Source organism: Camelus ferus, chromosome 4 (assembly GCF_009834535.1).
Source record: "Camelus ferus isolate YT-003-E chromosome 4, BCGSAC_Cfer_1.0, whole genome shotgun sequence".
Classification (NCBI taxonomy): Eukaryota; Metazoa; Chordata; class Mammalia; order Artiodactyla; family Camelidae; genus Camelus; species Camelus ferus.
In genome coordinates, this window is record NC_045699.1 from 17,600,371 (window position 1) to 17,615,050 (window position 14,680).

Sequence of the window (14,680 nt, forward strand, 5' to 3'; positions counted from 1 at the left end):
ATGTTCACTCTGCAACAGGGAGTATACTAAACACTTTACAGAAAGTATTTTTACCTTCTCAGCAACCCTACCAAGCTCTTAAATAATACATTATTCTCTGCTGCATGTCCTTAGATAATAGTAACTATCATTTATTGAGTACCTATTATGTACAAGAACAACATATAATAGAAGCTATTAAGGAGTGGAATTATGATTCAAACCCAGTCAGTATTTCCTCAAGTCCATATGCTTTCTCCAGTGTGACAGAATTCAAAATCACATTAACAAACTAATTCATCATGATTAAAAACAGTATCTTAGAAATATAAAGGTGATTTGATACCAGAATATACTTTTATATAATGCATCATTTATCAAACCAGAGCTTGATAAGTGATAATTTCTTAGAGATTAATTGCAATGTGGAGTCTAAAGCCAAAACAATGAGCTTTAAAAATTCTGTTACATATAAACCTATCATTCTGACTTGCTGTTTGAATAGGTCTTTTCTACCTATGCTTAATTTTATAATACATACATTGGTCATTTGGAAAATAACGGTTCACTGAGGTATTCAGATCTTACAAATCTATATATATTCGAAGTTGTGTAACTGAGTAATTGATTTGTTAACATCACCATTGTTGTCATTATAAAAGCCTTTAAGTATTGGGAAGTTTGTCAAGATCACAGTGATAGATTTTCAAAAATTCTAATTTTTTATTGGAAGTGCAACTCTTATCATTGGCAACAGATGTTTTCCTTGAAGGTTCATTTAATTAATATCTTGAGAAAATGTCTGTTAAATGCCTAAATCTAAATAACCATCATTTGTCTGTCTTTGGAGTAACAATGGATTTTGTGAAGAGTGGCTAGTTCGCTGAAGTATCTTTTTCTTCACACTTCTAGGTGACTTTACGTATTTTTAGAGGGAGAGGTAATTGGATTTTATTTTTAGAGGCGGTACCAGGGATTGAACCCAGGACCTTTATGCCTGCTAAGCATGCGCTCTACCACTTGAGCTATACCCTCCACCAAGAGCAGCTAGTTTAGCTCACGACTCAATCACATATTACATGCTTCTCCTCAGAACAATCATTGTGCATGCAGGAAATGTACCTGTCACACAGAACATTAAAAAGACTATCACAGAGAATATTAAAAAGATGTGTACTCAAAAGCCAAGATTTTATAAAATTCAAAATCTTGCTATTTCATCAAGGGTATTCTTAAGTGAAACTGTTTTTTTGTTTTTGTTTTTGTTTTTTTTTACTTCAAGTGCATTACAGTGAAAAATATAACAATTACTAGTACATTTTGGTGCCACTTGTTTGATTGACACAGGCACGAGCAGTCTTGCTTGCTATTGTTTTTGCACCACTGGTACAAGTTGCTAATGTGGTGAAAAAAAAAACAATGTCTTGGTATTATTATAATATCAAGATCAATAATTCTGATTTTGTGGATCCCTTAAAGTGTCTTGGGGACCCTCAGGAGGCCACAGACCACACTTTGAGAACTGCTGGTTTAATCAATCTCCCTGCACCTGCTCTGGTCAAGGCCACTCTCTAGCTTTAAATCCTAAAGTAACTTCCTTGGCTTTTAAGATAAAAATCTACTATCTTCCACCAAGTCTATTATTGGACCTCTTTGCCTTTCTCCAGCTTCATTACATGCCACACTCTATACGTGTCAGTCCAGTTCACCCACTCTGGTCTTTTTCACTTCTTTAAATGTAGGGGCCCTTTCCTGCTATAGGGCCACTCTATGCAGATTTTTTTTCTAACTCTGGGAAATTTTGCTTTTCATGTGTTACTTAACAAGCGCCTCATTCTTCAAGTCTCATACTTCAGATTACTTCCCTAGGGAAAACTGAAGGTAATCTAATGATACTCACCACCATAAGCATCTTTTACTTCTCCTGTGTAGCCCCAGATCCCAAATTTAATAAGTAAAAAGGTAAAAATTTTATTAAAGACAATGTAACATATTCTTACATTAAAAATAGAACATATAAATGCAAATACCATAAAAATAAGTAGATGACTTAGTATAAATAAATAAATAAATAAATAAATAAATAAATAGATAGATAGATAGATAGATAGATAGATAAATAAATAAATAAAATACATACATAATATTTATTTTATAACATGAGGTTCAGCCACAGGTCATCAGTTACATTTCCTTCAATTCTGGAAATAATTGGATAATAATATGCTTAATATTACTGCATATACTAAATACGACTCAAATTATTTTATAGCTGAAGCAGAAGTAACAGTTTTGGAAATGACTGAACAATTAAGAGTCTGAGCTGGGACACCAGTCCCTGAGAATCAGGTTCCTTCTTACTCCCTGAGTTTTCCTATGAGCTTGTTAATGAAAAGAAAGTATCTCCTGATTTCCAGTTGGACAATTTCCCAGGCGCAGTCACTGTCTGTCTTCTCTTTCAGGAAGAGATGGATTCCCTGGAAGTAGCTCTTCAGCACCAGTGTAGGGCCTGCCCTTCCCTGGGCAGAGTCTTGCTCTCCCATCACCTGCACCAAACAGGTGTCCAGGTCCTTCAGCTGCGGATGGAGTCCAGTGCGGAGATTGTCCAGGAGGGTGGTGTCCCAGGAAGCAGAGGAGCGCTCTGCGTGGAAGAGGTTGATCTGCTGGAGCATCTCGTGGAGGACAGAGACGGCCTGGGCCTTCTGGAGCTGGCTGCCATCCACATGCTCCTGAGGGAATTTGAATGCAATCCTGTACTTCAGACAGGAAAGAAGAGAGGTTGTCCCCATTTGGTCCAGATCTGTGAAGGTGTCCTGCTTTCCCAAGTCCAGGCTCTGAGGCAGGCCACAGAGAATGGAGGGGACAGGGCTGGGGAAGAGCATCACCAGTGCCATCAGGCAAGAGACTGAACGAGCCACTGGTAAGCTCCATGAGGAAGCTTCCAGGAGAGATGAGAGATTATGAGCTTTTGTCCAGTTTCTCTAAGAATCTTCTGTCTGTGTGCCTCTATAGTGTTGAATCTGAAAGTTTTCATTTCATTTTTTCATTTTTCATTTCAGATCTTTGTACTTCCCCATTTTGGACTTTCCTTCTCTTCAAGGGCCTGGAAATTTGTCATTAGTTTCAACTCTTTCTTTATTCTACAATTGAAGTACAATTTGTTCATTAAAAAATTAGAAGTTCTAATTCAAAGGAATGCTTATCATCTTAACAAAAATCAACTTTGAGCTAATGATAGAGTTATCTGGGTCTTTCTTTCTGATGTTAAGATCAACTGTTAAGGAAGTGTTGCTTGGCTCCTGTAAAAAATCTTTCTCCTGCCTCTCGATAGCCCTCTTGGAAGAGCTGCTCAAGTGTGAAAGATACATGATCTTTAAATGCACGGATCTCACCTTATTCTTTGTTGTGGAATTTCTAATGTGTTAAATTCGGTCCTATTTACTCTGCTTAATTGAGAAAATCACTGAACATTTACTATGTGCCAATCATTGCTCTGGGCTCAGCCTACACCAAGATGATTGAACCTCTAATCTTGCCCTCAAGGAGAGTATAGTGCAGCTACCACTACCGTCCAGGTGTTGGAGCAGGTAGAGTGTGTCTCTGCTGCTTCCTGGCAGCCTCTTTGTCACAGCCCAGGCCACTGTCCTAGCTCGGTCCAAGAAATGGTTAAGCGAACTATTTTTTTCTTTGCTATTTTTATATAGTTTTCATATTGTTACCTCTTCCTCTGTATTTGTATTTTCATTTTTCAGAAGTTGTCCTAATGCTTCTGCAATCTTTTCTATTTCCACTTTGAGGTTTGTTGCAAAAAAAGGAAGAGAAAAGTTAAGTAGAAAGTAGAGGTAACATATTTCCTTTCTGATTTTCAAGATGTCAAAACTTTCCTCTCTCATTTAACATTCCTAGAAAGTAAAAGCAAGCAGTTGTGAAAAAGTAATGCACACGGGGAAGTGGAAAGTAAATGCCGAAAATGGAAAAAAAAAGTGACAACTTCCCTGTTCAAATGACAAAATATCACTTAACCACACAAATCAGGGATTAAGCACTTTACAGAGTGACAGATTTCAAACCAGCCCACGTGAGATTGTTTTAGCTGCAGACAGGGTCAGGAGGAGGGCAGCTGGCACTTTAAGGCAGGTTTTTAGCTAAAAGGCTAGTTTTCAGCTTTGCTAAATGAGAGAATCTATTTAGTTATTTGTCTGTTTAATTTTTTCACTATCCATGGAGATGATCAGATTCAGAGGATTTAATCATACCAACTCACACTCAAAAGTGACCAGAGTATAGACTGGATGGCCATTTTATTCATGTGTGAGAAGTCAGCTCTTACCTGGAAGCTAATAGATGTTAGTCATTCGGACAGGGTATCGTGTTCACATAACAGATGACATTAGAAATAAAAATGTTTATTAGTGAGCTGAGAATTAAAGGAAGGGAAGCAGATTATGTCAGGGAAACTTCTATCCAGTTCCCATAGTTGGATGTGTCCCCATTATGTGAACAGCTAACAGATGTTGAATGCTTATTTTGTCCAAGCATTATAAGTACATTACATCATCCAGTCTTCACAACAACCCAATGAAATAGATATGATTATAATTTCCACATATCAGAGGAGAAAACTGAGGGCCCCAAGGTCACATAAGCAGTGCAGGTTAGAGCTGTGACATAAACCCAGGCAGTCTAGCCCCAGAGTCCACTGTTCTAGACACTGGATTGGGCTGCCTCCTCCAACAATGTTCTTCCTGTCTGAGATAAACACATAGTGCGTTCTTACTCTCCAGTTAGTCATGAAAAGAGCCATTCACTCATTCCAGAGACGTTACAATACACGTGAAGAGGATACAGCTCCCTTTGCACCTTCTAAGTTCCAGTCCGGCCTTTCAAATGGTGTGTTTTACTGAGCTCTACCGGACTTTTGAAACTCCCTGTTCCCATCTGAGATAACATTTTTTGAAATTTTCCAGAATTCCTCTTACTATCTCTAAGACTTTCTTTTTCTGACACCGTCTTCAAATTCTAGGTCTGTTCACTCTTTGGAGTATGTAGTTCTTTTAGTACCTGCTATGGGACAGAGAGCCCTCTGTGCACCTCCTCCGTGACAGACACCTTGCTGGGCACTCGGGATCTGGCATTACCACCCTCCGGGGAGCTTACAGCCTATCAGGGCAGTCAGATGTTAAATAATTAGATGGATTACTTAATTACAATTGTACAGAGTGTAGCTAAAGGAGAATGCTTACAGTGAATGCGGAGAAACGTGGAGGCAGAATAGTATAGTGGTAAAGTACCACTTCTGTAATTAATTGTGACTTTTAGCAAGTGAAGTAACCTCTCTGAGTTTTGAGTTTCCTCATTTGCAAACACGTAAATAATTATAGTAATTATCTCATAGGGAAGCTGTGAAGATTAAATGAAATGTTTGCAAAACACTTTGCTGATGGGCTGTATATAATTAAAGATTGCTGCCATTAATATTATTAAAAATAATCTGTATCTTACAGAGTCAATAGACATGTCATCACAGGCTTTGAATACTAAGGAAGCCTTATGATCACTGAGCATGTGGTAGGATACCACTTCTCAATGAAATATCTAAGGAGATGAGATGACCTGTATTATTGCACAATGGCCGAGGCAAAGCTTTTACAGTGAAATGTTGTACGTAGTAGAGGAGAGAGAATCACACAGAGGCAAAGTTGAATTTGTTAGGGAAACCAGCACCTAGCAAAGTGCCTGGCCGACCATAGGTGCACCATAACTTATTTTTAACAAATGTTATCAGTGGTATTATTGGCCAAACAATGTCTTCAGTGAGTTTAAGATGAACTCAGGTGATATCTTTAAAATACATACACAACTGAAATTTTTTAAAGAAGGAGGAAAAGTGTAAATAAGGAAAAAAATAAGAACAATCAAAAGCTTCTCTATTATAAGCTCTTTATCCATTTCCTGCTGACCTGGAAAGCTATCATTTATTGTGCAAACATTCCTCCTTTCTCTGACTTTGACTAGACTTTCTTCCCCTAGAACAACCCAGGAGGTATGAAAAACATGTTAGAATGCTGTGTAGATACTGCTGTGACACACGTGGTTTGGAGTCCTCCATTTGGGTGCTCATGTCACTAAATGTACATTTTTAATTGGCTCTGAAAAAAGAAAAGTGGAAAGGGAAAGGAAAGGGCAAAAAGTGGAAAACACCAGAAAACGAAAGTTTCTTTCCTCATAGTTTAAAAGGCACTCATCACCCAAAGACCTCAGAACTTGCTGAAACTTCCCCTTTAGGCAGTTCTGCACGATCTTCCGCTTCCAAATGGCCCTCCCAGTCTCTGCGTTGTTGGCCCTGGTGATGCTGTGTTCCAGCGTCTCTTGCTCCCTGGGGTGTGAGCTGCTGTGGAGCCATGGCAACCCAGAAACCGACACACTTTTGAAGCAAATGGGGAGAATCTCCATTTGGTCCTGTCTGAAGGATAGGACTGACTTCAGATTTCCTGAGACACTTGTGGATGGGAACCAGGTTGAGAAAACACAAGCCATAGATGTCGTGCATAAGATGCTCCAGCAGACCTTCAACCTCTTCAGCACAAGTGACGCTGCAGCGGCTTGGGACAAGACCCTCCGGAAGAGATTCCTCGCGGTACTTGATCTGCAGCTGGATGGTCTAGGAGCCATGCTTGTCGGAGGAAAAGAAGGTGGGACAGTCATCCCTGGGAAGCGAGAATTCCAGCCTGGCTGTGAAGAGTTACTTCGAAGGAATCAGTCTCTACCTGAAAGAGAAAAAATACAGCCTCTGTGCCTGGGAGGTGGTCAGGGTGGAAATCAGAAATCGGTTGGTCCTTGTTAACAAGCTCATCGGAAAACTCAGGAAATAAGCAAGATATTGAGTCTGAGAACGGTTCATCTGATCGACTAAATGGTTATTTTCTAAGACTGAAAATGCAATCTTTAACTTTATTTTTATGCCAAGTGAAAAATAAGTAATAGCAAATGTGGGGGATTATTATAAAACTCTATCAAATGTTATAAGTTACAATAAGTTGTTTAAAACAGAGAAATGCACAATCTATTTGCTACAGCTGAAAAAAAGTTTGTAATTTTATTTATTTATTTAAATTATTTGAAATGTGCTGTTCATAATATTTAAATATTTATTTTTCATAAAATATTTGTTTAATATTATATTTTGTACAAGATTGCTGTTCGTTTTTAAGCTATGGGAAATAAAAGAAATTTTAAAAAATCATTTTTGCTTGCACACACTTTTTGAATAAAACCTACCCAAAGCCTGAATAAACCTAAGCAAGGTTTTTGAATCAAGAGGCAATGGGGGAGTCCACCATTCACAGAACAATGGACATTTTGAGGAGGGGCTGGATATGATTCCCCAAGACATTGCTTAGAGGTGAAAGGGAGATCCGTGGAGTAAAGCCCAGGGCATGGACACAATTGCCTGCTTGGTGTTTATAAGAACTGGAGATACTTCAAGGGTTAGTGGAGAAGCACGTAAGTCATGGGAGACTCTCGGAGAAGGCTGAGGAAGGGAGGGTAAGTTTTCTACACTTGAGCGCTCCCAATATCTCATTTCTTATTCTTGTATTCAAAATATTTTAGGTGTCATCCTGAAGTAGGTTTCCTTCTGGATACAAGCCCAGGAGTGGGATTCCTGGGTCATATGGTAAGTCTATTCCTAGTCTTTTGAGGAATCTCCGCACTGTTTTCCATAGTGGCTGCACCAAACTGCATTCCCACCAGCAGTGTAGGAGGGTTCCCTTTTCTCCACAGCCTCTGCAGCATTTGTCATTTGTGAATTTTTGAATGACGGCTATTCTAACTGGTGTGAGGTGATACCTCATTGTAGTTTTGATTTGCATTTCTCTGATAATTAGTGATATTGAGCATTTTTTCATGTGCTTTTTGATCATTTGTATGTCTTCCTTGGAGAATTGCTTGTTTAGGTCGTCTGCCCATTTTTGGATTGGGTTGTTTATTTTTTTCTTATTGAGTCGTATGAGCTGCTTATATATTCTGGAGATCAAGCCTTTGTCTGTTTCATTTGCAAAAATTTTCTCCCATTCCATAGATTGTCTTCTTGTTTTACTTCTGGTTTCCCCAATGTTCATAGCAGCACTATTTACAATAGCCAAAACATGGAAACAGCCTAAATGTCCATCAACAGGTGACTGGATAAAGAAGATGTGGTATATTTATACAATGGAATACTACTCAGCCATAAAAACCAACAACATAATGCCATTTGCAGCAACATGGATGCTCCTGGAGAATGTCATTCTAAGTGAAGTAAGCCAGAAAGAGAAAGAAAAATACCATATGAGTTCGCTCATATGTGGAATCTAAAAAACAAAAACAAAAACAAACAAACAAACAAAAACAAAGTGTAAATAAAGGACAGAAATAGACTCACAGACAGAGAATACAGACTTGTGGTTACCAGTGGGGTGGAGGGTGGGAAGGGATAGACTGGGATTTCAAAATTGTGGAATAGATAAACAAGATTATACTGTATAGCACAGGGAAATATACACAAAATGTTATGATAACTCACAGAGAAAAAAATGTGACAATGAGTGTGTATATGTCCATGAATGACTGAAAAATTGTGCTGAACACTGGAATTTGACACAACATTGTAAAATGATTATAAATCAATAAAAATGTTTAAAAAATGATAATAGAATATATCTGTAAATAAACCTAGCTTTGCTTTTTAAAAAAAAAAAAAAATATTTCAAACACAAAATTGAAGAAAGTATCCCTAGAATTGAGATTAATTTAATCATAATTTACTTTATAACACCCTCTTATTTTCCAAAATGGTTTCATATTCATTATTTTGACTCTCAAAACTCCCCTATGACAATAAGTTGTAATATTTTTGTCATTATTCTTCTTATTCACTTAACAAATATTGTTTGCACTCCTACATTGCACTATATAGTAGGTGTGATGCTAGGTGCTAAAGCACAAAGTTGAATAAGATTTTACTTCTGCATTCAAGTTATTCATAGTCTTCTAGACAGTTGGCCTAAGGAGAAGAAAGGTGAGGTTAGCAGGTGGTATATCTCGGAGAAATAAAGATAATGAAGAAATATCAGAATCTCTCAGATTCAGAATCATGGGTATTCAATCTGAAAATGGATTCTTATTAGTGTATGGCATAATTTTGCAATTAATTTTTGATTAGATAGAAGACATCAGGAAACAAACTACCATTCAGCAGAGTGTGAGGGAATACCAAAGAATCCAAGAATAGGGGTTGGAATACCTAATTTAGTTGACTGAAGATGACTACCCCATAAAAGTGAAAGACACAGACATCTAATTTGGTAAGGAAGAAATAAAACCCTATATGACCGATGACATAATCTTAACTCAAGTCACCTAGTCCAGACTTTGAGCAGAAGAATATTTAAGTGATGCTGATTAATGGATCCTTTAGACTGGTGATCATGACTTCCCCTCTCCTAATATCTTATCTCATTTGCAGGGCAATGCAGGGAGGTCCTACAGTGTTAATAAAAGTGAAAAAGTAAATCCATTTAAATAGTAGTTGTGTTGACATAACAATTAGTGTTTTTATGAATACTGAGTTCTTTCTGATTTTCTCCAGCATGCTAGTCTTGTCTTCTTCTTTGGTCATAGGTTTCTTGAAAACAGGAACCCTTCTTAGACTTTCCCAGTTTGCTGCTGTACAAGTTGCCTAAATTTTCTATAGCTCAATTTTCACAGCCTTATTATGGGGTTAATAATAATATCTACTTCAGACACTTATAAGATTAAATAAGTAATGAGTACAAAATACCTGGCATATAGGAATAACTTAGATGTAAAATATCTGTTACTGTTGTGGTTATTTATTACCTGTGTACATAGTAATCACTCAGTAAATAACTATTCATCTCTGTGCATGTTGTGGTAATTATATAGAGAAATTCAGATGGCAAGGGAGATGTGAGAACAAGTAACTGCCATGATAAGTGCGACTCTGAAGAACTAAAGAGGATTTCTTAAGCTTATTTATATTTACAAAATACATGTGAATATATTGTCATTGTTAAATTTTCAAGCAATTCATACAAATAAAAGTCTACCCTTGACCAGGATCCACCCCAGCCCCACACTGTTAATAATTTAATGTGTATCCTTCTAGACATTTCCCCATGTGTTTAGTAAATTTAAATACACAGAAATATTTAGCATCTATTACATAAATATTATTCTCTCTATATAAATTTCTAATTTATTTTTATTTACTAATAGATCTAGAGATTTTTCTCTATTAGCATATAAAAATAGATTGCATACTTTTAAACTGGTACATTGTGTATTAATATATAAATTCAATGCATTCCTAAGCTATACCTCAGCAAGATTTTTAGATAGAACTTGACAAGTTGACGATAAAACCTATAAAGATGAAATAATTAACAAGAAAATCTGAGAAAGGGAGAAATATGCAGATAAACTTAGTTTAACAAATATCAAATGATCCTCTAATCAAAACCAAGTGTTAGTATTGTAAGAATAGACAACTTAATCAGGAAAACAGAACAGAGATCGAGGATAAGACAATTACGTTTAGTGAAACTTTGCATATAATAAAAGTGACATTTCAAACCAGTGGGAAAATCCTGTCATTTGAAAAATAGCACAATCCATCTGTCACAGGAACTAAGTATGTTTTCCTGAAGAATTTTATGATATAATTTCCAACTTTATGTTTAAGATGCTATAGGGAAGACCTATATTGCTGTTTAAAAACTTTGGAAGGTGAATTTCTATTTCGTTTAGATTCAACACCATGCTGCTTCTAAGAAGCAGCAAAAAGACCCTCATGTACTGGGGCTAAACTTGTCTAAAACAATAAGTTTTATCAAGACAAATTGTATTCTATTTTGAATTGTATTCTTCTTCCTTTGTTCACGTTGCCTAGCAATGTGCTCATGAGTATATCATGAATATGTATAGTGCTGAGACAACTCCTTGCAATTTGATAGTCAGAAGCTCATCAAAGCATATATTCCTAGCATAGTATTTATTCAGTTAACAATACTTAGGTAGGTTCCTACCATGGGTGGCTGGACACTGTGCTAATGACTGGGAATACGAAGTTCAGTCTTATAAAGTCTAGTTTTCTGGAGGAGATGGAAAAAATTAGCCATCCATTTCAGAACAGAAAGATTTCTAATGGAAGCGCTGTATTTGCAAGGAGCCAAGGCATGGAGACAGGTTGTAAACTGGACAGGCATTACCAAATAATTGGTACTTTAGGACTGATAGATGGATATAGAAGGACAGGTAAAGAATTGGCCAATGGGATAAAGGCTGGGGATGACATACAGGCCAAGAACTAAATCAAAGGTTTGGCAAAATTGGACATTTTATGAAAAGAAGAAATGAGTAAGAAAGAAGAGCTTGGAACAAGATCAAGTTTCTCTCCCTAGAAGGGGTCTAGAAGTGAGAGGTGGGAAAGTTATACCAGACCTTGAATGTTTCTGCTAAAATTTGGAGAGTTGTATGTTATTGTGAAATTTCTTACAAAGGAAGGGAAAATTGTGCCCAATGTCCTTATCTGTAAAACTAAGATAATTATAATACCACTTCATTAACCTGTAGTGAGAATTAATTACTTTAATTTATTTAATGTGCTCAGAATGGTTATTAGATCTTCTATTGGAATCTGGTTAGATTATTCCCTGATGTTCTGGGTCTGTGGTCAGGAAGATGACGCAGTTACAAGAGAGCTTTCCAGGAGACATCTTAGTGCCAGCTCAGAATAGTAGTACTTGGCACACATGCAAGCTGTTTACAAGGACACATCTTCCCCCACTGGTTCTTTGGTTCTCCCTTGAGTTCAGGAACTAAAAATTTCCACCAGAATGACAAAGGCATCTTGCAGGCAGTCAGAAGAATCCTGTGCTCTGTAAACACTCAGTGCATTTGACTCAGCCAAGATGCCAGGCCGGAGGGGAATCCCAGTCTCATTCTTCAAATGCAGTTTGGCAACTTGCATTTAGTTTCCTTTTCAACTTGTTGCATCATTGCTATTTTTACATTCCTCAGTTCATGATATAATCCTTGATGATGAAATAAAACTAAATTTACTTGTAAGTTTTAACTACGCGGAGAGTTTTGCTTTGGGCTGTTTCACTTTAAAGATTCAGAAACTGCCTCAGGGACAGGAAACTCACACACAGACAGTAAGACGTGCCCATGTGTTAGCAGAGGGAAGGGAACAATGCTTATTCAGCAACTGCTGGAAATGCATTAATTAATTATCTTCTCAACCCTAGATTGGCCTGCTTTAATCCACCCTAAGAGTGAGGGTGAAAATTAAATAAACTCAGAAAACTGCCTGGTATCTGAAGGGAAAAGCCAATCCAGGCTTGATGCAGACAGGCATGTGTGTCTAGAGGGCCAGTCGCCAGGAGCCGGGTCCTGGCAGCAAACACTGAGGGACAGGTAGGAAACTCTGTGTTCCTGGGCCATCGACCATTGGATGGGAGCATTCTGGGTTGATGGGGGGCACAGAGTATAGGACCCTACAGCTGTGTGTGCTCTGGAGAGTTAGTGAGAGCAAGGCAGGGCCCCCAGAAAAGTGGCCTAGTCCCAGCTGAATCCTGAGGCGACCAGGAGGGAAACTGAGGAATGAGTCTTGTCAAAGGCCTGTGACAAGACATCCAGAATGTGAGAGGGGGAAATGGGAGAGAGAAGTGTCTGAAACCAGTGGTTCTTAGATCTTAGCTGCATACTCTATGTCTTCACACCAGATTGGAGGCCGGAAAGTGGAGTCTCTACCCCACCAGCTGTTGGCTGTGGGTACAGGGAAACCCCAGCCTGGGCAGAATCAGCCTCAGGCACTGAGGGAGGGTGGGAGTGAGGCAGGTGGAAGACTGGGAAGAGAGATTCTTCCCTCACCCTGGGTATGGGCTCTTCCTTTGCGGTCCCTAAGTTTCACACAAACTCTCTAGGTTGGCGAGACAAGTTTCTTCAGTGACATTAGGACTCTCGGTGAGATTACCGCTGATGAGTGTGGAGAGTATTGTTTTTGAACCAAGCTCTACCTCCTTTCCTGTGTCCTCAATATTTCCCATCCTCATCCTTTTTCAATGGACTTAACTCAAGTGTAATCTCGTGTCATAGTCGCTACCCAAGGTCAGAAAAAAAGGTCACATTTGTTATTCTGTGATTTGAATGCAACAACCAATAACAAAAGATGGTTATTATAAACAAATAATACTCATATTTAATTAACCACCCAAATGGGTACTTGTAAATACTATCAACATCAGATGTTCACAGATTTGGTCTCAGGACCCACTGATGCTCTTAAAATTATTGAGACTCCCCCTCAAAGAGTTTGCGTTCATGTGGGTTATATTAATTGATATTTACCATGTTAGAAATGAAAACTGAGAATACTTTAAATATTTATTCTTTAAAAAGTAACAAAAATAAACCTATTACATCTTAACATAAAACACATTTTTATGAAAAATAACTACATTTTCCAAAATAAAAAAAAATGAATGAAAATGTTTTAGTTTTGCAAATGTTTTAGTAATGCCTGGCGGAATAGAAGACAACTGGGTTCACATATCTGTTCTACATTCAATCTATTGTGATATATTGCTTTGTTTCAAGTCTTTGAAGGAAATCCATTCCCACACAGATATGTAGTTGGAAAATGGGTGATCTTGAAGACCCGTGAAAGAGTATCTGGGAACCCCAGGGATCCTCAGATCACGCTTTGAGAACGGCTCATACACATCATCATCATACCAGATTGAAGGGATACTTAGCACTCACAGCGAGTTTGAATTACTCTTCATCTTCTGCCTGCTTTCCAATTCTACTGATTCTCATTATAATTTAGACAACCAAGGAGTGGGGGAAACATTATACTCCTGTGGTCGATATTGTTCAAGATTTTCAGCTAAATGATTTAGATAAGAGTAAATACACATGCACAGCTTCAATTCTTACTTACTAAACTTTAAATTGTTAAATACAACAATCATACACAGAAGTGCATAAAACATTAGTATAAACTTTAATGAATAATTAAAGCAAATACTTATGTAGCTACCAACCAATAAAAACAATCAGATTTTGCAACACTCCGGAAACCTCACCACCAGTTACCATCCTGTGCATCCTATCTTGAACATAATTTCACCCCTTCTCACTAAAGGTAACCACTACCCTGAATTTTATAGTATCCCTTCCTTGCTTTTCTTTATCATTTTACCCCGAAATCATATAGCATAGTTTAGCCTGTTTTAATTCTTTATATGAATGGAATATGTATTCTTTTGACTTGAGTTTATTTTACTCACTATTATGTTTGTGAGATTTATCCCTGTTTGTGTGTATAGTTGTGATTCTTACTTTTTACTGTTATTTAGGATGCTGCTATAAGCATAGGTTACATCATATTTATCTGTACAATTTTAAGGGATATTCAAGCTGTTTCTAGTTTGGGACTATTATGAATAGTGCTGCTATGAATATTCTTTACTTATCTCCTGATGCACATTTACATGATTTTCTCCAGAGCAACTGCTAAGAGTAGACATACTGGGTAATAAGCCATGCTTATTTTTAGCTTTGCTAGACAATGTTTTTTAAAGTAGTTGTACAAATCTACACAGTGAACAGCAGTCCTAGGTGCTCCAAATGG

The 14,680-nt window shown here is 37.5% G+C and overlaps 2 protein-coding genes across 2 annotated transcripts; one reads left to right on the top strand and one right to left on the bottom strand.

Annotated features, from left to right (window-relative positions):
- Positions 1 to 2,336: 2,336 nt before the first annotated feature.
- Positions 2,337 to 2,873, bottom strand: LOC102517276 (interferon omega-1). The gene has a single exon (XM_006180386.1). The coding sequence runs from the start codon at positions 2,871 to 2,873 to the stop codon at positions 2,337 to 2,339; it is 537 nt and encodes a 178-aa protein (XP_006180448.1).
- A 3,419-nt stretch (positions 2,874 to 6,292) lies between these two features.
- Positions 6,293 to 6,946, top strand: LOC102513158 (interferon alpha-14). The gene is given in 2 exon segments (XM_006180371.2): positions 6,293 to 6,643; positions 6,645 to 6,946. Coding segments are annotated over 2 exon segments (558 nt in total). The 3' UTR covers positions 6,852 to 6,946.
- Positions 6,947 to 14,680: the final 7,734 nt, after the last annotated feature.

What these genes read in the sequence shown, in the direction of transcription:
- LOC102517276 (XM_006180386.1), bottom strand. Translation starts at nt 2,873, where the DNA reads ATGGCACTGGTGATGCTCTTCCCCAGCCCTGTCCCCTCCATTCTCTGT.